Source organism: Chelonia mydas, chromosome 6 (assembly GCF_015237465.2).
Source record: "Chelonia mydas isolate rCheMyd1 chromosome 6, rCheMyd1.pri.v2, whole genome shotgun sequence".
Classification (NCBI taxonomy): domain Eukaryota; kingdom Metazoa; phylum Chordata; order Testudines; family Cheloniidae; genus Chelonia; species Chelonia mydas.
In genome coordinates, this window is record NC_051246.2 from 49,971,124 (window position 1) to 49,995,669 (window position 24,546).

General features: G+C 41.4%; 1 protein-coding gene and 1 long non-coding RNA gene across 8 annotated transcripts in view; one reads left to right on the forward strand and one right to left on the reverse strand.

Moving 5' to 3' along the window:
- LOC122466308 lies at positions 1 to 22,161 on the reverse strand. Its single transcript, XR_006291725.1, has 4 exons — positions 21,941 to 22,161; positions 2,594 to 2,700; positions 1,712 to 1,932; positions 1 to 346 (listed from the first exon to the last, which is right to left on the reverse strand). It is a non-coding gene; the product is annotated as an uncharacterized LOC122466308 (long non-coding RNA).
- Positions 21,870 to 24,546, forward strand: part of E2F8 (E2F transcription factor 8) — a 20,525-nt gene continuing 17,848 nt past the window's right edge. The window contains exons 1-2 of one of the 7 annotated variants that reach the window (XM_037899957.2): positions 21,870 to 22,013; positions 22,552 to 22,683. In XM_037899957.2, the coding sequence (XP_037755885.1) occupies positions 22,666 to 22,683 (18 nt within the window). In that variant the 5' untranslated portion in view covers positions 21,870 to 22,013; positions 22,552 to 22,665. Of the gene's footprint in view, positions 22,014 to 22,265; positions 23,119 to 23,690; positions 24,503 to 24,546 lie in introns of those variants that run through there. The other 6 variants (XM_007067937.4, XM_037899958.2, XM_043549365.1 and 3 more) reach the window with 6 other exon arrangements.

Below are 24,546 nucleotides of genomic sequence, written 5' to 3' on the forward strand. Positions count from 1 at the left end.
ACCCCTTCAGGGCCGGAGCGGGGGACCACCCCGCTACAATCACCCTTACATCATTTTAAAATAAATAAATAAATAAATAACAGGAGGAAGATGTATTGAATTGAAGCTACAAATACCAGCTTGAGTTAGCCACCATTGCCAAATAGTGTAAACAGTTTTACCAAGCAGAACAAATAAGATTCTCAAGATTAGCCAAGCAATACACAAAGTGGTGCTGATATGACGATTTGTAGATCAAGCAGACTACAGCATGTTCTGCTCAAATTGGTAAGTCATAAATTAAATTTGTTTGTGTCTTTTTATGTTGATTTATATCCCAGGTCCTGCAGTCATGGACTAAGATGTTCTGTAAATAGATTTCACGAACATTAGTGTAGCCTGCATATTTCTGATATATTTCTTTTGATTATAAACATTTAATAGCTGATTACAAGTAATTGATCATCTGTAGTTCCAGCAAAGGTGAAAGCTGAAAAGTACTCACTCCACTGTCTGTCTCAAGCAAATAACCCCAAACAGGAAAAGTCTCCAAGAAGTTATCCTTTTTCTGATGCAGGGCAAATTAATTATTATTAGCCCATTTCCATATTATGGGTGATTCCATGCACCTGTAGACCTACATCTAAACAGCTATAGCTAATAGGATTCTAGCGTGGTTGCCTTGATACCATGGACAATGTTTTTTATTTGCCAGAATCATGTTAAAAATTATATCTGAGGCCCAATCCTGTGCACAATGAAGTCAATGGCTGAACCTCCATTGCCCCAATTCTCTACTATGTGCACTCTGCTTGGACACAGTGGAGAGGTGCAGCTGCAAGGAGCTGGTGGCTGTTCTCTGGTTCAGAGCCATCCAGCCCTGCTACAAGTTAAGGTTGCCCTGGAGCAGCCCTAACACTAGCTGAGATCTACCACGCCCTCTCTTTTCCCCAATGCTGTGGGTGGGGAGCTGGCTGGTAAAGAAAGCATCTCTACCCCTCTGTCAGCTTTACACCAACAGAGAGTTCCCCTGGAAAGGGGGAATTCTCCAATGACCTTCTCTAATCACGGTGCAAAGTAGCCTGGAGAATCCACCCCTGGTAAATGCCAGAATGTGAAGCACTCACATACTATGGTGATGGGGGCCATATAAATACCTTAGGGTATGTCTACACTATGAGCTGAAGGTGTAAATTCCAGCTTGTGCAGACACACCCATGCTAGCTCTGATCAAGCTATTGTGCTAAAAATGGCATGTAGCTGCAGCAACACGAGCTGTGGGAGGGGCTAGCCACCCTCAGTACAGACCCGTTTGAGACAGAAGGCATGTTCTTGGGAAGCTGTGCCTGTTGCTTCTTGCACTGCCATGGCTACACTCTATTTTTGATGCACTAGCTCCATCAGACTGGTATGTCTGATCAAGCTGAAATTTGCATCTCCTGCTCCAAGTGTAGGCATACCTTAAGATACATAGATTTGTCCACAGGATGCTTCTTGGAAGATATTCCTATCTGTTCTGTTTTAGTTCTTATACTCTGCCCATCACCATGATATTTGAGAGTCTGGAAAATCATGCTAGACTTCTGCTAGAAACAGCCATTTAAACAGATGTGGCTAGCACAGTTTCAGCTGCAGTGTGGACAGGGCCAGACTTATTCATTGCACTGATTGACAGTCTTACACAGAATATCTTTGCAGATAAATAAAATAAAAAAGAAGCCTGATTCCTTACCTGTTTTCATACCAAAACATTTTTGTACCCACCATTTCCAGGGCTTCTTGGGCAAACACAAAAATTCCAGAGCATCAGCACAAAAGTGATACAAGACAGCTGTGCTTCCAGACAAACTGTGGAAGTAGTGGATGACTTCATCTATCTAGGCAATAAACTGTCATCAAACAGGCACAGAGAACTGGTTTAGCAGCCTCAACCATGAAGAAGCTGCATAGGGTCTGAAGCCAAAAGAAAGTGAAACTATATACAAAAGTACAGATTTGTCAAACCTGCATACTTCCAATCCTTTTATATGGACCAGAAACATGACGCTGCTTAAACAAGACATCAGGAGACTGAAGGCATTTTGTATGCATTGCCAGAGGGGACTACAGTGTATAAGATGGCTTGATTTTATCAGTAATAGGGATGTATCATCGAGAATTGGCCTTGAGAGGACTGAAGTCATTATTGGCCACTGCTGGCTGGCCCTTTTTGGTCATGTTGCCCACCTCGGAGACAAAGTCCCCACACATCGAGCCCTGAGGATCAGACTTGAGGTCAGGAGAGGACACTGCTTGGTCATGGACTGGCAGCGGTCACATGATAGCAGGATTAACCTGGCTACACCAGATCAGTAATAACCCTGTGGAGCTCTTAGACACCTGCAATAAAGCATACAGTGTGGTCATGGACACTCAGCCGTACGGACCTCTGGTGTCTAAGTGTATCGTTGTTGTTATTCCCAGTGTTAACTAAGCAATAAAATGCTTCACTTGCCTACAAGTACTCAAACTGCAGTCATGCATCTGTGCATTATGGTATTGTCTTCAGGCTACTCAATTTCACACTTTGTTAAAAGCATGTGATTTTAGCAGGTGCATTGAACTAAATACTTACCAACACAAATGAGCCTAAGACACAGCATTGAGATCCCAGCCCGTGCCACACAGTCACTATCCTTCACAATTTTCCAAAGCTGTGTTTGCCTTGGACACCTCCTGACTCTATAGAAATTCCAAAAGATAAAAAATATACAATAATGTCTTTTATGAATATAGCACTTTATACATTCCAAGAAGTGTCATAAATCTATGTATAGAGGAGCCACTACATCATTTATTATGAAGCTCACAGGTATGATAAGCATTTCACAGAGAATAAAAGAACACAACGAACAAACCAAAAGGTCCCTGTCCTAGGAAGCTTACAATCAAACAATGAAATGCAGCCACTACTAGTGTAGCAAGTAACAACAACATTGCACAACAATTTAAAACACCATCCAAGTCTATATGTATTATTCATACACATAGGTTAGATATTAGTTTACAATGCCTACACACACAGACAGATTCATTTCTCCTTCACATCTGTGTAAATCCTGAGTAACTCCATTGGCTTCAATGGAATCACTGTGGTGTTATTAATTCACTTTTCAGCCCATCAATTCAATGATCATCATCTCCATTCCCTTAGGTATTAAGGAGGTAGGAATCAACCCAAAGGATCATCTAAGGAAGTGTAGTTCTGTGTACTTGTGCTGCAGTGACCCATCAGTCTTACAGCAGCAGTTAATTGGTATGGACTTCAGCCCTGTAGCCATTTCTGACTTGAATACAGGCAGTTACAATCTGAGATGAACCACTTCTCCATTTCACCCAAGAGGGACACAGTCTTTGACCAGAAGATCTCAGACCCAGTGCTTGCTTTCTGCTTAGTTAATGCTCAGGCTAAAAATTACCTATCTCCGGGTTATTTTTCCTCCCACCTCTTGGTCCAAGAAAACAATGTAATGTGGAAAAATGTTCTCTACCGCCGGAGTTCACTCCACATTTTCTATAATTATCCCTGCTGAGAAACTCATTTTAGAGGAGGATTTTTTTTCCAATAGAGAAGGGAAAACAGATTAATTCCTTAGCAACAAAATTCTAATTAATCAAAAAAGTGGTCTTATTCATTCGTAGCTTCCTCATCACAATAAAACATCAGATGTTTATTCCTGAAATTATAGGATTGATTCAGTGTAAAATCAGGTGGCTCTTAAAATGTGATTATAAAAATTAGAATTAGATTTATTAACTTTGAATGAATGTTTATCTTGCTTTGTGATTCACTGATTACTGGAATAAATGATTTAGGAAGAGAGGCAGGACTTTCTGTAAACACTGTAGAAACATGGTTATCTCCAAACTGATAGGCTGCCAATCATCTCACTAAACAATTCCTATTTTAGCAATGGATATTTGCCTTCGCTTTGTTCCTCCTCAGACTCATTAAAGGAAGACTTCCATTGTGAGAGGAAATAAAACTTTCTAATTTATCAGATTTACATATAAATCCATTCAGAGCCCCAATCCCGGTCCCACTAAAGTCAATGTCAAGACTCTCAATGATTTCTGCAGGAGCAAGCTCTCATTGTGATAATTACCACAGGTGTCTGAGCTAAATTTAGTTCTTTTGTGAGACTTCATTGACTCCAGGGACGAAACCTCCCTCCTACTGAAGTCAATGGCAAAATTCCCAGGATTGGGTGCATAATGTTTAAACAAGCACATGCTCCTTCCTATTTAAATGGGCCTGATCCTGAATTCCTAAAGCATACAAATCTCCCATTAAAATTCAAACTAAACTCTGTTTTCAATTAATTTACTTTTAAAAATTGGCTAAAACATGCCTATCGGTATTAGATATTTTATACTTTTTTTTTTTAAAGAAAACCTAAGTATCGGACCTAGCCTAGCTGGCAGTATCTCTTTAATCAAGTTTGCATGTGAAACCTGTCCTTAAGGAGTCTGAAATTAGAAACACAAGTAGTGCATGGCTTTTCCCCTCTCCCTCACCCTCTCAAATTTGGAGGGTTGGATGAAATAGGAGACTAGTCCAAACTCAGTCTGGTTTTTGGTTTTGCAAGACAAAAGCCACCCGTGGTTTTGCCTCATTTCAAGATAAAGATAATAATTTGAAAAGACTCAGAAAGTGATGGCCATGCTAACTAAATGCATTAGTGGGACATGTTCTTGGGTTTCCCCGGGGTTTATGAGACAGCAGGAAGCTCAGCAATTAACATGTTATTTCAAGTCATTTCATGCTCATACAATTTGTTGGGCAATTTTTGTAAAATGTAATGAGTTATTCACAGAGATGGGTCTGAGCCAAAACCTAGCTCCTAACATCTCAGGAAGCTTAGATCTAAATTCAGATCCAGAATCTAAAATGGCTTAACCTGGAATTGTGCTCCACAGGTGGAATCCAAAAAGGTACCTAAGTCTTGTGTTTAGGCACCTAAGTCCCACTTTTGGCTTCATTGTGATCTACAAAATTCCCACCAAACCTGTAGGCATCTAATCTCACTTGGCCCCTAAGTTTTCTGTGGGAAAGTTCCCTTGGCACCTATATTTCTGTTTCTGCAGAGGCGGTGCTTGCCCACTGGAGGCCTTACACAGGCATATTTCCGCTTCCGCCCCCAATAACACATGCTCAGGGTCCTAAGCAATTGCTTAGTCTGCTTATGCCTAGTGCTGGCGGTGCTTCTCTCCTGCCTAAGCCTCAGAGCAAATCATGTTTGGCCACTTATCTCCCATGTAGGACCCGATCCGGCAGGTGGCTTCTGAGCATGCCCACCAGATCTGGCTGCAGAAGAAGCCAGTAGTGTCCACATTACAACTTTTAGCCCAGTGGTTAGCAAACTCACCTGGGATGTGGGAGACTCAGGTTCTCTTGATTCCCCCTTTACAGTCAGGGAAGAAAGGAACTGAACAAGGGCCACCTACCTTTCAGGAATGTGCTCTAACCACTGAGCTATGAGATATTCTGATGTAGGGCTCCCTCAGTCTCTCTTGTTGAGCTATTTCACTGTGGCTAAATAATGAAAGACTGATTGGAGCAGGGAGACTGGACTGGGAGTCTCCCCCGTGAGTGCTCTAACCACTTGGCTACAGAGTCATTCCCACTCCTTTTCCCATTCTCTCTCTAGCCTAAGTATTTAATGATTTATCCATATCAACAGAAGAGACTGAAGGAGCCCCACATCAGAATATCCCATAGCTCAGGCTAGAGAACTCTCCTGAAAGGGTGGGAGAACCTGTTCAAATCTGTGCCCTCCCTCTGGCAGACATACAAGAATTGAACCTGGGTCTCCCACATCCCCTGCAAGTGCTCTAACTACTGAGCTAAAAGTTATAAAGTGAGCGTGGGTGGCAGCAGCACCTCCTCCTTCAACTGAGTTTTGTGGAGCAAGGCACACACCTAATTCATTCCTGCAAGAAACTGCTTAGACACCTAAGCCACCTGACAACTATGTGGTTGGTTCCCATTTGTGGATTGCCAAACAGAGCTAGGTGCCTATCTCTGAGAGAGGGGGCAGGGCTTAGCATACATGCGTCTAGTCGGCATCTCCCATTGGCTAACTTAGAAACCTCCCTGCCTAGTGTGCTGGCTTTTGTGGATCACATTCATAGGTGCCTATCTCTCCCCATTCATTGTACAGGCAGCCTAAGCACTCCACTCAGCTTAGTAGATCACAGTGTTAATACTGTGATTTTTCTATGCACCTAAAAATGAGGTGCCAGGACACTCAGCATTCCAACACCTAAGTCTCTTCATGCCTGCACTTAGCACCAGACCCTGTGGGTGTTGTGCAGCCTCAACTTTGCTGACATTAGTGGAAGGTCAGGAGGCCCAGGTGAGGATATTCCAACACTTGCTCAACACCTTTCAGGATCTGACGTGTGATAAGTACCCCGGGAGTTATTTAGGAAACTCCTCTGTGCAGCGTCCGCTTGGTGAATCCCGGTGTGAGAAGAAAGTTTTCTTGCAAATGAAAACACTCTTTGATGCTAAAAGAAAAGGAGGACTTGTGGCACCTTAGAGACTAACAAATTTATTTGAGCATAAGCTTTCGTGAGCTACAGCTCACTTTAGCGGATGCTGAAAAGCTGATCCACAAAAAGAAAAACACAAACATTGCTGGAAAAGGAAGGGAGGGTATAACTTAATATTCCTGTACAGACAGCTGTAAGAGTGTCTTTTAACATTTTAAACCTGAATAACTGTTTTCCCCTCACTTCTTCTGCTCCCTCCAAGATTAATGGACTAAAATGCATTTCAAAGTGACATGTATATTGTCAACGAAGATCATATCCATGATCCTTCGTCACATTGATTGACAGCCCTATTAATCATGAACAAGGGCTAAAATGAACAACTTGCAGGAGTGTGTATAGCCTGGTAACTATTCTCTCCTGCTACAGCTGTTAATTGTGGTTGGTATCCTCATTAAATGTGGTAGAAATCAGATAAATGAGTCAGTCTCTGTGTAGTAAAAAAAATTAGCTAGCGGCACGTAGCCAAAACGTATAAACCCATCTTTAATCAGATTATTTTACCATGGACAGAAAGCCTGTGTTATATTTTCTCCATGCCTGAGAAATTCATTATATTTGGTTTTAGCTAGCAGAAAGCAGACTTCCCTGTATGTGGATAATTTATTTGATTGAATAATTAATCCATGTAATGGCTGGAAGCTGCTTCTGTATATGCAAGTACAATTTTCCACACAATTTAGGTATGTATGCTTTCAGATTAATATTGATGATGCACAAATAGCGTTAGGAGACTTTTTAATTGCATGACTCCAAATACGGATTCTAGGCTTTTATATGGCTTGAACATATAAAGCTGTCACATTTCCTCTCAACGTGAGACCAAATACACAGATTCGACTGGCAATCAGTTTGAAAGTAGCCCTTCCCTACACTAGGACTTTTTGCACTCTTTGTCTACCATAGGAACAGTTACATCAGAGTTACAAAAGGCGGAAGAGCTTGTGTACACTGTAAGGAACTGTTTTTACCCCTCTGTCCTGTTACCCTCGGAGAAGGATTGGATGAAAAGTGGTGAAAACAGCTATAATACCACTTCCACCATTGGAGCAGTGCACAATAACTTGGGAGATCTAGGTTCTATGACTAGCACTGCTCCTGATGTGCTGTCTGGCCTTGGGCAAGTTACTTCACTGTGCCTCTGTTTCCCTTTGTCTATTTAGATTGTACGCTTATCAGGTCAGGGACTTGCTAACTATCTTATGTACTGGTATGGTCCACCTTAACATAGTAATTGAGCATCTCATAATCTTTAATGTATTTAGCCTCACAACACCCTGGGAGGGAGGGTTATCCCATTTTACAGATGGGGAACAGAAGCACAGAGAGACTAAGGTTCAGATCCTCAAAATATTTAGGCTCCAAACTTCACCTGATATTTTCAGGATCTGGGCCTAAGTGACTTGGCCTTGGTCACACAGCAAATGTGTGGCCAAGCAGAGGATTAAACCAGAATCTCAAAAGTACCAGCTAAGAAACATAACCACTTGACCATCCTTCTTTACTTAGTAGTAGTAGTACTAACAATAATAATAATAGACAAATAGGTGCAAAAAGGCAAGGTTTATGGGTGAAATTCTGCCCCTTTCTGCAGCCACTGAAGTCCTTCAATGCAGCAAAATTGCTAGATCTGCAGCAGCCCTGAGGCAGGCTGCAGAGTGGCCTTGCAGGGCTGCTGCACATCCCCTGCATTCCATGAACCAGAATCCTGCAGCAGCTTTCTATGTACAACATGGAAGGGACCTAGTGGTGGGCCTGATGTGTCTGTCGCCTGTGGATCCAGAGGTACATGCAACACCCACTGATCATGAGATAGGAGACACTAATGCTTCTAATGTCCTGAGACTGTAGCAGTAAGCATCAAGCAGTTCCAACGGTGTTTTGTGGCTGTGCAGGGGGGAGAATACTGTCTTTCCAATCCTATTGGTGAACCCCTGCACATAGCTTGACTACTTCGGCTTTGTGCAGTGGTCCAGAATGTGACCTTGTCATTTAGACATACAACTGAACATCGTTCATATTAAAAGGGAGGATTTTCCTTTATTTGAAACAACAATGAAAAGGTGTTTCTTACTTGAAAGGACATAGTGAGCTCCCCTCAATTCAAATGGAGCTTGAAAAAGGTGCAGGCATGGTTGTTAACAGTCTATTATACTTCATATCGTGAGTGCAGCATGCTGTGTGTCTTCCCAGCCCCCTGTCATTTTAATGGACAACTCTCCGTTGTGACTAAATACTGTGTTGGTCCCTTCAGGGTGAAATGGAGCAGATTCTACAGAATTGTGTTTACCTGACTGACAGGCTGGGATCTGGAGGAAAGCCAGACATGCATTCACAGTGAAAACCTAGAGTTAATCATAATCTTCAATGGATGCAAAATTTCACTGAGCCAGGATTATTCAGGAAAAAATAAGGTTCTTGTTAACAGACTGTGCTTTTCCTTGCATTTTCCCTGGAAAAAAACAAGAAAAATGGCAGAAAAATGACTATTCAAAAACATTTTAGGTTTTTTTTCTTTCAATCTGAGCATGAAAATTTTCTTAGAGATCTATTGTTTCTATGAAAAACTGATGAGGTTGCCAAACAAAACACACTGGATTTTATTCTGATGGACACACATATGTTCTTGTGGGTATTATCATCCTTTGTGCCTTTTTTGGTGTATGGACTATCACAGTGTTTTGTGTATACAAGAATCCTGTAAATTGTAGATCATCTTGCTTAAGGTACTTGTAATGCAGAGATGGGGTCCTAAATGGATGTGCCTAATTACTAGTCTTTCATTAAATATTCTCTATGAACAGGAAACTGGGGAAATGTCACCATTTGGGGTGGGGAAGCATTTTATTTAAACAATACTAAAGAAATTCAAATTTTCTTACTATATTATGCTGATGATTTTAAGATTTTTTTTCCTAGTGGGTTCCCAGGTTTATTCACATTTGACCCAATTAAATAGCTCAGTATTAGAGCTGGTCAAATTTTTTCCAAGGAAATCTTTTGAGGAATGGCCTTTATTTTTTTTTTAAAAGTTGCTTTTGAAAAAATTGTTACAATTATCAACAATTTTCATTTCTTTCTAAATTTTCTTTTATATTTTTAATTGAAATCTATCATTAAATGATTCAGTAAATGAAACGTTATCATTAAGTTCTGATTTAAATAAAATGTTGATAGATAACATGAAACAAAACCAAATTTAAATAATAAATAAAAATAAATTTAAAAATAAATTGCAACAATATTTTTTTTAAATATTTTTTTGAGTAGATGTGCCTGATATGTTTTGCCTGCAACTTACTCTGCAGTTATAGTCTAAAAACTGAAATATAAAGGGTTCAGTAGGCCACTGCAGTGGATGGGTGTGGGGTGGTAGTATCTCTTTGAACAGCAGATTGTCCATGTTTATAACAAGAGTGATCTTGGTCATCTCTCTCTCTTTGCTGGTTTAGGGTCCTACCCTGTCTTCTGTGGGAGCCGGGAGCACTATGTGTCTCCTAGGACATACTTATCATCTTGCACGTTCAGGCTTTTAGTGGGTTGGAAGAACTGCCTTTTGATGGTTCCAAGATAGCAACAGTATTGAGTTTATGAGATTCCAAATGGGAAATATGCTTAGATAGCATCTTAGTTAGGAGACAGTGGAATAACATTTGGGATTGAAAACTATGGACCATCTTCTGTTGGCAAGAGTGGACACATTTATCTGCATCTGTCGTGCTTGCAAATAATACCTTGATAGATTTATTCAGCAAGAGATTTAGTGAGAAAGTTAAAATGAACCTTAGAGCATATTTCAGACAGAACAACTGTCAGAGAATGAGGGAAAGATAATTACTGTTGACATGTTTGATCCCTTTGTGGCAGATAAAGATAGTTCATCCTGGTTAAGGAAATATATGCAGTATATAGAAAAGTGTTTCAATAGAGATGGCATTTGGAATAGAATATGACAGGTACAAGTAAAGTTTATTTCAGATCTTGTTGGCTTTGTGGGGGATTTGCTACACTCCAGCAACCTTCTCTTATGGGGAAAAAAAAAGTTTATCTATGTGATATTGAATAACCCCTGTTATGTACAGAAGATGTGGGGAAACTAGCTAATAGAAAGAAAAGTCTGGTTTAAAATAATCAGAACAGTATTTTATATTTACCTCTACATAGTACCTTACATGTAAGGATCTCAAAATCGTTTATTATTGTTATGTGATAATTCACATCACCTCTAAGGGACAGATTAAGTATTATTAGTCCTATTTTACCATATGCAGCATAGAAAAATTAATGGCTTGTGGTATTGAGACTATTGGATAAGTTTAATTTCAGTAGGAATTGATATTCAGCACCTTTGAAAGTCAAGCTATCCATGACTTGCACAAATGTATACAGCAGGTAATCATTAAAATGGGGAATAGAACCCAGAAATCCTGGTACCCACTCTAGTACACTGACCACTAGATCATGAACCTAGAGCTGAGTATTATGCATATTCTAGCCAGGTTTTTATTCTGTGCACATAACTATGATCTCTGAGAGCCTGTAAGAAGGAAAGCATATTTCCTGTGGACTTGATCTATCTAAGAACAAGCTTAAAAGAAGAATCAGTGTGAAACAAATGAATTGTCAAAAGTTAGAGGAACAGAACCTATAGGGGAAGCAGATTCTGAAGATGAAAGGATGGTTGAAGCTATAAAGGAAAATACATCCAAAAAATTAAAATAAGAGATGTGAAGAACAAAGTGTAAAACTTGAAGAAGACAGCTTTCAAAATTAATGTGGTAAGAAAGCAAGAATCCAGGGAAAAGAAGAACTAGGAAGAATTTTAATATTGTACACAAAGAAAGGAGAAAGCATTTCAAGCAGAAGATATTTTGGTATTGAAAATAAAAATGTGAACATTTCATGGGCTAAATTCATTCCTGATGTAACTCCATTGAAGTTATCCCAGAGGAGATTTTGGTCCTCTATATGGAAAAAACTAAGTGACATTACTGTAATAAGATGGATGAATCCAGACTGGAATCTAGTCACGTATGTTGTTAAAAAGTTTATTTGAACCAGAAGAATTAAGGGTGTCTATGCTTTGTCACTACGGATACTTGTTTTTATTAATCCTACCATATGAAATGTGCTACATTTATTTATAGCACCACAGAAATGTAGGGCTGGATGGGACCTTGAGAAGTCAAGTCCAGCCCCCTGCAGTGAGGCTGGACCAAGTAAACCTAGACCATCAGTGACAGGTGTTTGTTCAGCCTGTTCTTAAAAACCTCCAATGATGGAAATTCCACATCTTCCTTTGGAAGCCTATTCTAGAGCTTAACTACCAGTCTAGTTAGAAAGTTTTTCCTAATGTCTAACCTAAAATCTCCCTTGCTGCAGATTAAGCCCATTACTTCTTGTCCTACCTTCAGTGGACATGGAGAACAATTGATCCCAGTCCTCTTTAGAACAGCCCTTACCATATTTGAAGACTGTTACCAGGTCCCCTCTCAGGCTTCTTTTCTCAAGAGTAAATATAGCCAGTTTTTTAAAACTTTCCTCATAGGTCAGGTTTTCTAAACCTTTTATCATTTTTGTTGCTCTCCTCTCAACTCTCTCCAATTTGTCCACATTGTTCCTAAAGTGTGGCCCCCAGAATTTGACACAGAACTCCTGCTGAGGCCACACTCGTGCTGAGTAGTACAGGACAATTACCTCCCATGTCTTTCATATGACACTTCTCTTAATATACTACAGATTAGCAGCCTTTTTCGCAGCTGCATTACATTGTTGACTCATATTCATTGTGACCCCCAGATCCTTTTCAGCAGAACTGCTGCTTAGCCAGTTACTTCCCATTTTGTAGTTGTGCACTTGATTTTTCCTTCCTAAGTGAAGTACTTTGCATTTGTCTTTATTGAATTTAATCTTGTTGATTTTAGACCAATCCTCCAATTTGTAAAGGTTGTTTTGAATTCTAATCCTGTTCTACAAAGTGCTTGCAGCCTCTCCAAGCTTGATATCATCCGCAAATTTTATAAGTGTACTCTCTACTCTATTATCCACGTCTTTATGAAAATATTGAATAGCACCGGAGCCAGAACTGACCCCTCCAGGAAACCACTAGAAACACTCTCACAGTCTGACAGTGAGCCATTGATAACTATTCTTTGAGTATGGTCTTACAACAAGTTGTGCATGCGCCTTATAGTAATTTCATCTAGACCACATTTCCCTAGTTTGCTTAAGAGAATGTCATAGGGGACTGTGTCAAACCCCTTACTAAAATCAAGATATATATCACATCTGCTGCTTCCCCACTATCCACTAGACCAGTAACCCTGTCAAGGTAGGAAATTAAATTGATCTGGCATGATCAGTTCTTGACAAATCCATGCTGGCTATTCCTCATAACCCTATTATCCTCCAGCTGCATACAAATTAATTGTTCCAGTATCTTTCAAGGTACCAAACTTAGATTGACTGGTGTATAATTCCCCAGGTCCTCTTTGTTTCCCTTTTAAAAGAATGGTACTATGCTATTCTCCAGTCTTCTGGGAAATCACCTGTCCTCCATCTGTTCTCAAAGATAATTGATAATGGTTCTGACATTACTTCAGCTAGTTCCTTAAGTATAGAATGAATTTCATCAGGCCCCACTGACTTGAATTCATCTTACTTATCTAAATATTCTTCAACCTGTTCTTCCCCTATTTTGGCTTTCTTTCCTTCCCTGGTGTTGTTAATATTAATTGTGTTGGGTATCTTGGCATCATTAGCTTTTTTAGTGAAGACTGAAGCAAAATACGCATTAAATACCTCAGCTTTCTTGATGTCATCAGTTATTAGTTCTCCTTCCCTGTTAAGTAGGGGATCTACACTTTCCTTTGTCTTTCTCTTGCTCCTGATGCATACGTGCTAGAACTAGGAGTGCGGGAGCGGGGGGTGCTGCAGCACCCCCTGGCTGGAAGTGGCTTCCATTATGTACAGGATTTACAGTTTTTTTAATGGCTCTTAGCATCCCAACTATAAAATTGTTCCAGCACCCTGACCTAATGTTTTTCAAGAATACTTTCTTATTGCTTTTTATGTCACTTGCTAGGTGTACCTCATTTTGTGCCTTAGCCTTTCTGATTTTGTCCCTACATACTTGTGCTGTTCTTTTGTATTCTTCCGTAGCAAATTTGTCCACTTTTTCACTTTTTGTAGGATTCCTTTTTGATTTTCATGTCATTAAAGATTTTCTGGACATTAGTGTGCTGTATAATGTTAATGTGACACTGCTCAGACCAAAATATTAGACCAAGGTGGAGGGGTCTATGAAAAACTTTCTTGTATTTGGGGTGATTATTAACATTTGGATAGAGAACATGTGTCTCATCCTGCAGAAAGAGGGCCCAGACACTCCTTGCTGCAAGGCTTCATTCTTGATTAAGTCATAGACAAGCTGTTTGATATCCTACTTGTAAGACTCCAGACTACATTTCACTTCAGACTTGTGGCAGAGGAAGTACAAGGTTTATGTATAACCAATTTTGTTAGACCTATCACTCAGGACCCAAAGGTCATCCAAATAACAGAATAGCCCCCTAACAAGAACAGTCAAGCGGACGCTTACTCAAAAGCACATACTGTATTTTGGTGGACGAATGCCTTTTACTATATTTAATGACACTGGAAGCAATTCCCAATCTTTTTTTGTTGGAGCAGCAATGTTTTGTCACCTTGTCATGTCAGTGTATGGGTACGACGTGTAGACAACAGCCAAACCTAAGAATAATTCTTAGAGAGAGACCGAGGCAGATAGAGTCAGGCAAGAAACCAGAATGTTATTGGTTATAAGCTCAACTTCTAAAAAAGAAGTGCATCACCATTTCTTCCAAGATCTACTGCCTAAGCATTAATTTAAACAGAACTTGTAACATTACCTATAATAATGCTCTCTGATGGCTCCCAATATTACAGGAACCACCCTTTTTGCAATAGATTAAAATAGACTGCAACCACACACACCCCTTTCCCACAACCCCTTCCTCCATACCCTTACACAATTGTAACTCTCTCTCTCGTGTTTGGCTATTTTTCTCTTTCCTGTTCTTTTCTGTTTCTCTCTCTCTCTCTCTCTTTCCATTCTAATCTTGTTCTGTTTTTTTCTCTGTCTTTTTTCTTCTTCTGTTCCCCTCCGTCATCAGTAAACGACAAGGTGCTCAGCAGGGGGGCAGTACTATGAGAACAGAGAAAATTAAAGCAGCTTTGGCCAGTGGACTATGCAGCTTGCATCTGCGCCCCTTTAACCCTGGTGGACCAGTAGGCCCTCTCTGTATAAGTGACAGCCTGTGGTTTGTGTCACAGCTGCAATCGTCTCTTCTCAGAATAGCTTGAAATGGTTTGGGCCTTTGGTCTCTTATCTAGCTTGAAGATCAACTTCCTTAAATCTATTGCCCTCTAGATCCATACTCTTTTATTCCATCCTTGCCTGATCCCTGAACTTTTCTGTTTTCATTTAGTCTAGAGGAGGCTGTACAGTATACTGCTCTCCCTTAACATAATGTGTGTACTCACAGTACACATGTTAAACACGCCCTTGTCCCACAACACACTTTTCACTGGAAATAATAAATTACACCTAACTGGGATTGACTTTCAGGCTGCTATTACAGTTTGTCTCGTGTGATGAAAAATTTTGCTGCATGCTTCACTGTGGTCTGTAAAAATCTCCATCCTTTTTCAAAACCTCATTCCTTCAAATGGCCATAAACCATACAAGCTTGACTTTTGGGGAAGATGACGACTTTAGTCTCCCGGGTTCTCACTATAGCACTTCACACAAAATGCCTTGAAATAATTTTAGATCCTTCTAAAAAACAATCCATGAAACAAACCACCAGCAACAGAAATGGAAACACCTGAAGGAGAAACACACCATATGCCCTGTGGTGTTGAGGAACAATAAGGCACACTAAGAAAGCAGTTAAGAACGTGCCCTTTCATGCCTTGATGTTAGAGGGCAAATGGTACATTTTCTACTTAAACCCATCTGGTGCTGGGCATACATGCACGTTCCTGTCCTATTGCTTTAATTCTCTGTCCACTCAAATCAACAGAACGCCAGACTATACCTGCAGCAGTGAAGCTGTTAATGCTGCATTTCCTTGTTTGCGCCACCTCCTTAGCATTCTTCCAGCATAGTTTCTGGTGTATGAATTAAGTTTTCATTAACATTTCCTGAGAGAAGCAAGGATCCTATTATTAACCACTGGAGGTGTTAATTTACATAGGAATCTGAATTTCTATAAGGTATTTCCCTCTGCATCAGGAGGCTCTGACACAGATTGGTTTAATTTGATCACTTTTAAAAGATCATGTAACAATTAAAGACAAATAAATGAAATTAAAATAAAATTGATTCCACCCTTTCAGTAATATGACTTCTGATTTAATTTTACCCAGTCTAATGAATAAAAAATGAGGTGTCCCTCCCCCCTCCCCACATCCCATGCTTGTGTGAAACATGCCAGCATGTGGCTCTGACAGTGCCACCTGCTGGCTAATGGCCGCCACTAGCTTTATCTATCTGCTTTTGGATTGCTACTTTGGGGATTTAATAATTATGTATTACTATTATAAAACTGCTTAAAAAATGTGCAAGTGCTGGATATGTAAAAAAGACATGGGGTAAAGTCTTCAAAAGCATCTAAATGACATAGGAGCCTAAGTCCCATTTTCAAAAGCAGGCTAGGCACCTTGGAGTCTAAGTATCACTGGAAATTGAGTTTCTTGATTCTTAAGTGCCTAAACCACTCCTGAAAATGGGACTTAGTCTCCTAAATCATGTAGATGCTTTGAAAAATTTAACCATGACCCCTGCAATGAAGAGTTTATAATCTGATTTTAGGTCCAACATAATGAATGGAAGCAAACAACAGAGAAAGGATGGGGCAAAGAAAGGACAAGGGTTATAGCAGTAAGTTCTTGTTATTCAGAAGAGGTAAGTCTTAAGGAAGGATTTGAAAGAGGTAGAAACTTAGGTAAATTCTGACTATTTATTTATTTACAATCTAATTTTGCAACCTGAACTCATGTTGAATAGTACAGTCTTATGTGTAACACTACTGAAATCAGTGGGATGACTAGCATGAATAAACACTGCTTACTGTGAATAAAAGTCCATGACCTTGTTTGTGTTTTGATTTATAAAGCACCTGTAAAAACTCAGTGCACTGATACAAAGATTAAAGCATATGCCCTCGTGCCCTTGTATAATGTGCTTCCAGAGTTCCACCAAAGCAAGTATCCACAGACTATGCTATCTTATGTTTCTGAATGGTCTTAAAGTGCTGCCCTATTGGCTCCAGTTACACTCTCACAGTGAGGAACCCAGGTTTAAAAATGTCAAAGCTGTGAGAACAGCAGATACTTCAACAACATCTCATATTAACGCATGTTGGAGACAATTGTCTTTTCTTTCACTTTTTTTTCATAGTGACAGTGTATTAAGCACTTAGCTGCCATTATTGCAACCACCAGCGGATGTGATCTTAAGAAGGTAGGGTGAGTTTCAAAAACTATGCTCTCTACAGAAAGGCGAGGCAGCCTACATTTCAGTGAGACAGTTCCCGTTTTCCAGACTTAATGCCATTCCTTTAAAGGTAGCCTAAAAATATTTTTTTAAACACTGGGCTATTGCCCATTCTCCCTCCCCCCTTATGATGTATATAGGAAATGAAAGGTTTTTCCTCTATACTCTATCCTGCTTGTTATGTATCTTAGAACTATCAGGAATGTCAAGTCTGATATTCCCTAGTTTTGCTGAAGGACCTTCTGGGTGTTTTTGAGCATATTTATCATGAGCTCTCACACTGTAATTGAGTCAGGTATTGAATCTTTAACAAAGACTCCCTTGCTCCAATGTGTCCATTAGGCATTAGAATTAAAATGTGACAGAAGTTAAAAAGAGGAAAACTCAGCAAATAGCAGCCAGTTGCAAAGCGTCTGCAGGTGAATGTCTCTGCCAGATTTAAAGTGCCAGGCCCAGAAAGACATGTTGGGAAAAAGTTGCTATAAGAAACTGTAGAAACCATAGATTATTTTTTCTTTAGTGTAGACAAGACCTGAATTTCCAATGTAAAAAACAAGCAGGGGCCCAGGGAAGGTGCGGGGGAGAGAGACAAAAACCTTTTCAGGCCCTTGATTTCCCCTCATTTATGTAAAAAAGGGCACAAGCCCAATTCCCTTCCACTTTTTGTTTCTTCTTTGAAGGTTACATTTAACTGCTATTTTGTCTTGTTTTTAAATGAAAAGATTATCATTTGATTTGTTGTATTTTTCCTGGCAGTGATGGATTTATAGTAACTGCATCTAATGTATGGAATTTCCTGATTAGAATGATCTTGGAGAAATTCCTTAAACATATTGTGTTCATTAATCTTTATGGGAACCATTAATTACAACTTAGTTTGACAAGTGCAGCACCATAATCATAAGCAAAATCCTTAAACACAAAAATTTGATCTGATTAAACTAAAAAAAATTATATAGTTGACAACATACGTTGATCTGAAAAGGATGGCTCTTAGAAGAGAGCATGCAAAAGTTGACCAAATTAGATAAACAAAGGCTAATATTATTCTGGGATGTATTAACAGGAATGTTGTATGTAAGGCATGGGGGTAACTGTCCTGCGCCACTTATTATGAGTGAGACCTCAACTGGAGTACTGCATCCATTTCTGGGCATCACACTTTAGAAAAGATGTAGACCGGGCCACTGGAACAGGAGGGGCCAAGGGCCCATCACTTTTAAAAGGGAGGGCTATGCCATCTCACTTTTTACTGGCTGTAAGGGCGAGCAACAGAGAGCAATGAGTGGGGGGCACAGTCTTGGTGGGAAGAGGAAGTGTGGGAGTAGGCCTTGGGGGAAGAGGCAGCATGGGGGAGGGGCCTTGGGGGAAGGGGCAGTGCAAGGGCAGGGGATTGGGGAGAAGGGGTAGTGCAGGAACTGGACCTCACGGGGAATGGGTGACAGGACCACGGTTCAGGCACCAGTGCCCTCCCCCCCTGCTACATTTAGGGACCTTCCATTGCTCCCGATATAGACAAATTGGAGAGAGTTGAAAGGAGAGCAACAAAAATGATAAACCTGAGCCATGAGGAAGGGTTAAAAACTAGGTATGTTTAGTCTTGAGAAAAGAAGCCGGGGGGGGGGGGGAGAGGAAGAGAGAGAGAGAGAGAGAGAAGAGGACCCTGATAATAGTCTTCAAATATGGTAAGGGCTGTTCTAAAGAGGACTGGGATCAATTATTCTCCATGTCCACTGAAAGTAGGACAAGAAGTAATGGGCTTAATCTGCAGCAAGGGAGATTTAAGGTTAGACATTAGGAAAAACTTTCTAACTAGACTGGTAGTTAAGCTCTAGAATAGGCTTCCAAAGGAGGGTGTGGAATTTCCATCATTGGAGATTTTTAAGAACAGGCTGGACAAACTCCTGTCACTGATGGTCTCGGTTTACTTGGTCCTGCCTCAGTGCAGGGGGCTGGACTTGACAGCTCAAGGTCCCTTCCAGCCCTACATTTCTGTGGTTCTAAGACTGTTCAAGTGATGAAAAAAGGAAAGGTGGTACGTACAAAGAAAATACAGTAACATGGTTGAAGATATTTTAATCTGCTAAACATATTAATTAAAATGTTATATTGGAGAAATCTGTACTTGTCACTGCTTCGTCATTCACTTGCACATTGTATATTTATGACTGCTAAATCCCAAATGTACGATGCAATATGTAACAAGGACCTAAAAAGAGGGATATACAAAAGTTATTTGAGCAGGAAAAGTAGAATGCTGTGAGATTCATTCCTTTAAAATTAACAATTCTTCCTGTAATCTCAGTGTCATGATTCATTTCTGACAATTTTCTGCAGTTAAAGTGAGGGGATGCCAAGCCTATGTGAAACACAGGTGACTTTGGGATTAAAATAAGTGATGTCCCTCAGAATGAAGGACACATGAGAGGTATGGTTGTATATATGTTTGTGTAGGGATCATAGGGTTACACAGAGAATAGATTCCAAAGCTCAGTGTAAATGAAAACAGCTCTGGATTAGCTTTAATTTGAAAGCCTGAATTGTTTCAGCTTTGTTTGATTCTTGAACACAAGAGTGTGTTGGCTATGAATTTAGATTACTTTGGATAATTCCATCACTCTCATCACAATTACCTTGTTAGAAAGCCCACCATTTCTTAAACATTAGAATACTATTTATGTATGTTACACATCACATCATTCAAGCAATAACCCTGGCTAGTAAAGCATGTAGGAACTGTGTCTTGCAGATCACCTTTTACCGCAAAAGCAAATATATCAGAATTATAGTCCTATATTTGTTGGCTAGAGACAAATCAAATTAATCCTACCACAGGGATCGGGGAGGGGGCGATTCTCTGAACCCCACTGGTCCCAATTTATATCACTTCAACTTTCAGTCACTGATGTGAAGATATGCATTGAATGAGGATAGGATTATCTCCTGGCTTGGGTTATGTGGATTGCAATACTCCACAGAGTTAGTTGTTTGGGTGATCTTCACTTTGAATTTCTAGGCTTCAAATGACTTTTTTTTATTTAGTTTGAGCAAAAATTAAAGATTTTAAAAAATCTTTAAGTAACTAATGTTCACAACCCTATCTCCAGTTTAATGAAGCATTTTGTCTGGGATATAACTTTTAAACAGAAATATCAATCAGTACAGCTTGCAAACTGAAAATAATGCTGTAATGCCTGCATTCTCAATAGTACATAATATAGCCAATCTGGATACCAGACAGACAACTCTTGCATCCTTATCTCAAGGAGCTTGAAAGAAGTCCCTTTTCCACAAAGTAAATAATTAGTTATTCATTTCCACAATAAATAGCATAATCAGTGAGTTATTAAATTCTTTCTGTAAATGCTTTTGCTGGCAGTGGCAGCTAGAGAACCGGCTAAATAGGGCACATAAAGGAAAAATATCCCTCTTGTCTGAACCCATTTTCAAAAACAGGTTCAGCTAATACCAGTTAATCAGGTTTCTCTTGGGCAATGTTTTCTGCATTTTTTTTTTTTTGGGGGGGGCATGATGGATCATGATAAGCACGTCTAACCCCTATAAACTAGGTTTTGAGAAGATTTAAATTTCTCTAACTTTTTTCCTAATGTAAAGTTGGTGCCTAGAGACTGCAAGAGATCAAGGCCCTGCAAATAGATTTAGATGTTAAGATTTATAGCACAAAGAGAATAGGAAAGATGATAAATGGCATTAAAAATGTAGTTTAAAAGCTTAATCTTGCAAACCCTGTTCAGAAGGAATTTAAATCAATGCAAAATCTGCATGTGGAAGAATTACAGGAGTCAGAAGCAGGCCCTGAAAGAGGAAAAATAGTCACTCAGATCCAACCAAAAACAGTGTGGAACAGTGATGTACTAGAATTGACCAGGGGAAAACAGCAATGAAATTATTGGTAGGTAATTTAAAAAGAAAAAACCAGAGAATACAGGAACTCAAACAAATGGATATAATAAACCTGCATAGACCCCAACATCCAGGTGCTACAGAATGTCACTGGCACTCAGAAAAGAAAAACTCCACTAAAGCAAGTGCTGAGCCCCTTGCAGGTTTACCACATTAATACTCTTTTGCAGTATTCAAATCTTTGTATCCTATTGCATGTTTAAATGTTATTCTTCTGGAAGGAAGAAAGGTAGGACAATATGAAGTAGGACTAGGTAAATTGAAAATACATATTGTCTTGCAAAACAGTATCACATGAATGAACCAGTAACATCCGCCCACACATCCAAGGGGACCGAGCTAATAAGCACAATTCGCACAAACACAAAGGAGGATTTCCATTTAAACACTCATTTGAACTTCTCCATTTACACACGCGCGGGGAGATTTGCTTCATTAGTACACCCCTTCCGTGTCCACACATAGCTGGGGTGAAAGGCAGGACTCCCCCCACATTTACACGGATACCCAGATTGGGGGAAGACACTCCCTTATTTGCACTAGCACTTAAGAGAAGAGGGTCCCACCAACTTGCACACACATTGGGGGTGTGGACGGAAGAGAAACAGGTGTTCCCCCATGATTTTCAAGCACACACACATACACCCCATTTGTTGCACACCCGCCCACTTCCCGCGCCCCGCACCCGCCAAACTTCAGGTTAAGAAACTTTCCCCAGTTCGGCGGTCAGGCGTGGGCGTTGCAGAGACGGCCGCGAGCTGTGATTGGCTGGGCGGGCAGGGGACCGAGCTGTGATTGGCTGGGCTCTGTCCCCCGCCCCCGCCTCAGGAGAGTGGGGAGCGTTCGCTGGGTAAGCAAGCGACGAAGCGTCTCTCTTACAGCGGGTTAAATTCAAATCGGCAGCGAGCGGCACCGGCAGCTAGAGCGGGGCTCGCCTACAGCCTCCGCACAGGTAGGTGCGGGCCTCGCCTCCGGTTAGGCGGTCCCTGCGAGATCCCAGCTGGGCCTCGCTCCGGAGCAGGTGGGGCGCAGCCCATCTGGACCTAGCGGGGCTGGCTCCTGGGGGCGCGGGGCGAGTGGCGCCAAACGTTTAAACCGGATCCCGGAACAGTCTCGCCCATTCCCCACCAGCCAATCAGCGCGGCGCCCTGCTGGTGGCTGCTGTGTGATTGGTGCGCGGCCGGGCGGGGGCCCGAGGTGGGGCCGGGGGAGCAGTTGGGGCTCGCAGGGCGCGGGTTAGCGGCGGCGACGGGCCAAGCTGCGTGAGGCGGTCCCGGAGCCCGTCCCCTCCCCCGCGCGGGGCTCGCTGTGCCGGTGACGCGGGGCTCTGCCGGGGGGGCCTTGGCAGGTGCCGGGCGCCCCGCGCCGACGGGCACGTCCCGAATCTCCTGTCGGGCCGGGCTGCGCTCGGTACTTACCGGCGGCAGGTCTCCGCCCAGCGTCGTGCCCGCGCCTGCCCGCCTCACCCGCTGGTGCGTCCCCCTCCCCAGGGCTTGTCCGTGCTGAAATGCCATCGCCGCTGCCCGGAGCCCCGCGCCTTCGATGACTTGCGCAGCCCGGCTGGCCCAGGAGCGGTGAGCGGACCCCGAGAGCCCGGGGGTGAAATGGGGACCGAAGAGAAGGTACTTCGCGAGTCTGACGCCGCGCTGGCATAGCTACAGTACAAAATTAGGGTGACCGCAGTTAGGTGGGCATCCAGCTGCCACAGCCATTACATCACTTGTGCGTGTCCCTTCGAGGCTCCTGGGGCGGGTGGTGTGCGTCCCCACCAGGAGTGGTTGTACTGTCAGCGTGGGGCTGGTGGGACAGCTTTTGAAAGCCAGTAACAGGGGGTGTGAGTAAGCTAGCCCTGTCGACCTAACTACATTGACTCTAGGAGCTTGTCTGCACTACCGGCTGGATCCGCAGGCAGCAGTTGATCCAGCGGAGGTCGATTTATCGCATGTAGTATAGTGTCCACTGAGCACTCTCCCGTCGACTCCGGTACTCACCAAGAAGCATAAGCTGAGTCGATGGGAGACTGTACGCGGTCGACCTGATGCAGTGAAGACACCATGGTAAGTAGATCTAAGTAGGTCGACTTCAGCTACAGTATTCACGTAGCTGTAGTAGCGTCTCTTAGAGTGACCCCGTGTGATAGTGTAGACAAGCCCTGTGCTTCTCCTGGAGGTGGAATTATTAAGTCGGGATAGTTACTTTGGCAGGAGTGAAATTTTAGTGTAGACACTCACATACTTAGGTTGATGTAAGCTGCCTTTCCTCGACTGACTCTATAGTATAGACAAGGCCTTAGTCATGTATTAATCCTGCCAGATGTGACTGTTTAACTGCTGGGGCTCTGTTGTAAAACCCACTATCCTAGAACGGCCCTGCCCCGCCTTAGTGAGTCAGGCTGACAGTGAGCCTCAATGGGGAGAGCAAACATGATTGTTCTGCTTGTGGTGAAGTTTTCCCTGGTATGATTCTACAGGTGACAAGAAAAATCCTGCAATTATGAATAAAACCTTTTTGAATCAAAGATCGCATCAAACTGCAATAGGTGCACTGAACCCACTTTAGTTACTGTCCTTTTTTCCTAAGATTTTGCTACTGCAACTAAGTAATTGAATTTATATTGAATGTATTCCAAGCTGTGTGTGTTAAACACCATTTAAAGTGGGTAAAACGTCACTGAATGGAGGGTTTACAGGGCTAGGCCCAAAATGGATTGTGTTGTGGGATTTTTTTTTAACCAATTCCATATATTCATGTGTTGTAAAGTAAAATAACAGCTGTCTGAATAACTTTATTTTAAAGTGTCTGGAACAAAAGGGAAAATTGATGGCAGGTGTGATAGGTCTTCAACGTTTATAGTATTGTAGTGACAAAAAGGCCCAGTTAAAATGGAGCCCCGTTTTCCGAGGTATATCAAATGCACATAGAAGAAACAATACACAGCTTGAAATGTACAGATGGAGCTATATGCATGTTACATATTATTTGCAGTTATACAAAAGTGATAAGTAAATGTCTCAAGCATTAATCCAAGAGAACCTTTCATTGGACGTCAGAGTTAGTATTTGATTTTTTTGTTTTTTGCCTGATACGAGGCATTCCATCCTGCAGCAAGAGTCAGCTCACAGTGGTGCAACAGATTTTAAATTTGCCATATGTCTCATTTCTCATAGCAAGAAGATCGGCCCTGTGCTGGAAACTCACTAGCTTTATTTATCAAAAAAGGAGGCAGCTCTTTCCTATGAAATGTTGAACATCTAAACAAGCATGCCCATTCCTTAGCATGGCCTGCTATAAGCAAAAGCAATACAAGTCACTGTGTCAGTAATTCATGGCCCTTATTTTTTGTCTTTTCCTTTTATTGGTAGTTACACCCACCCTACCCCTCTTCAGTGAAAGGGATAACCGGCAGCTTGATGGGGGGGCCTCAGACATTGTTCATCAACGGTAGTATTTAACATTTATCAGACAATCCTTGGCATTATTTCCCC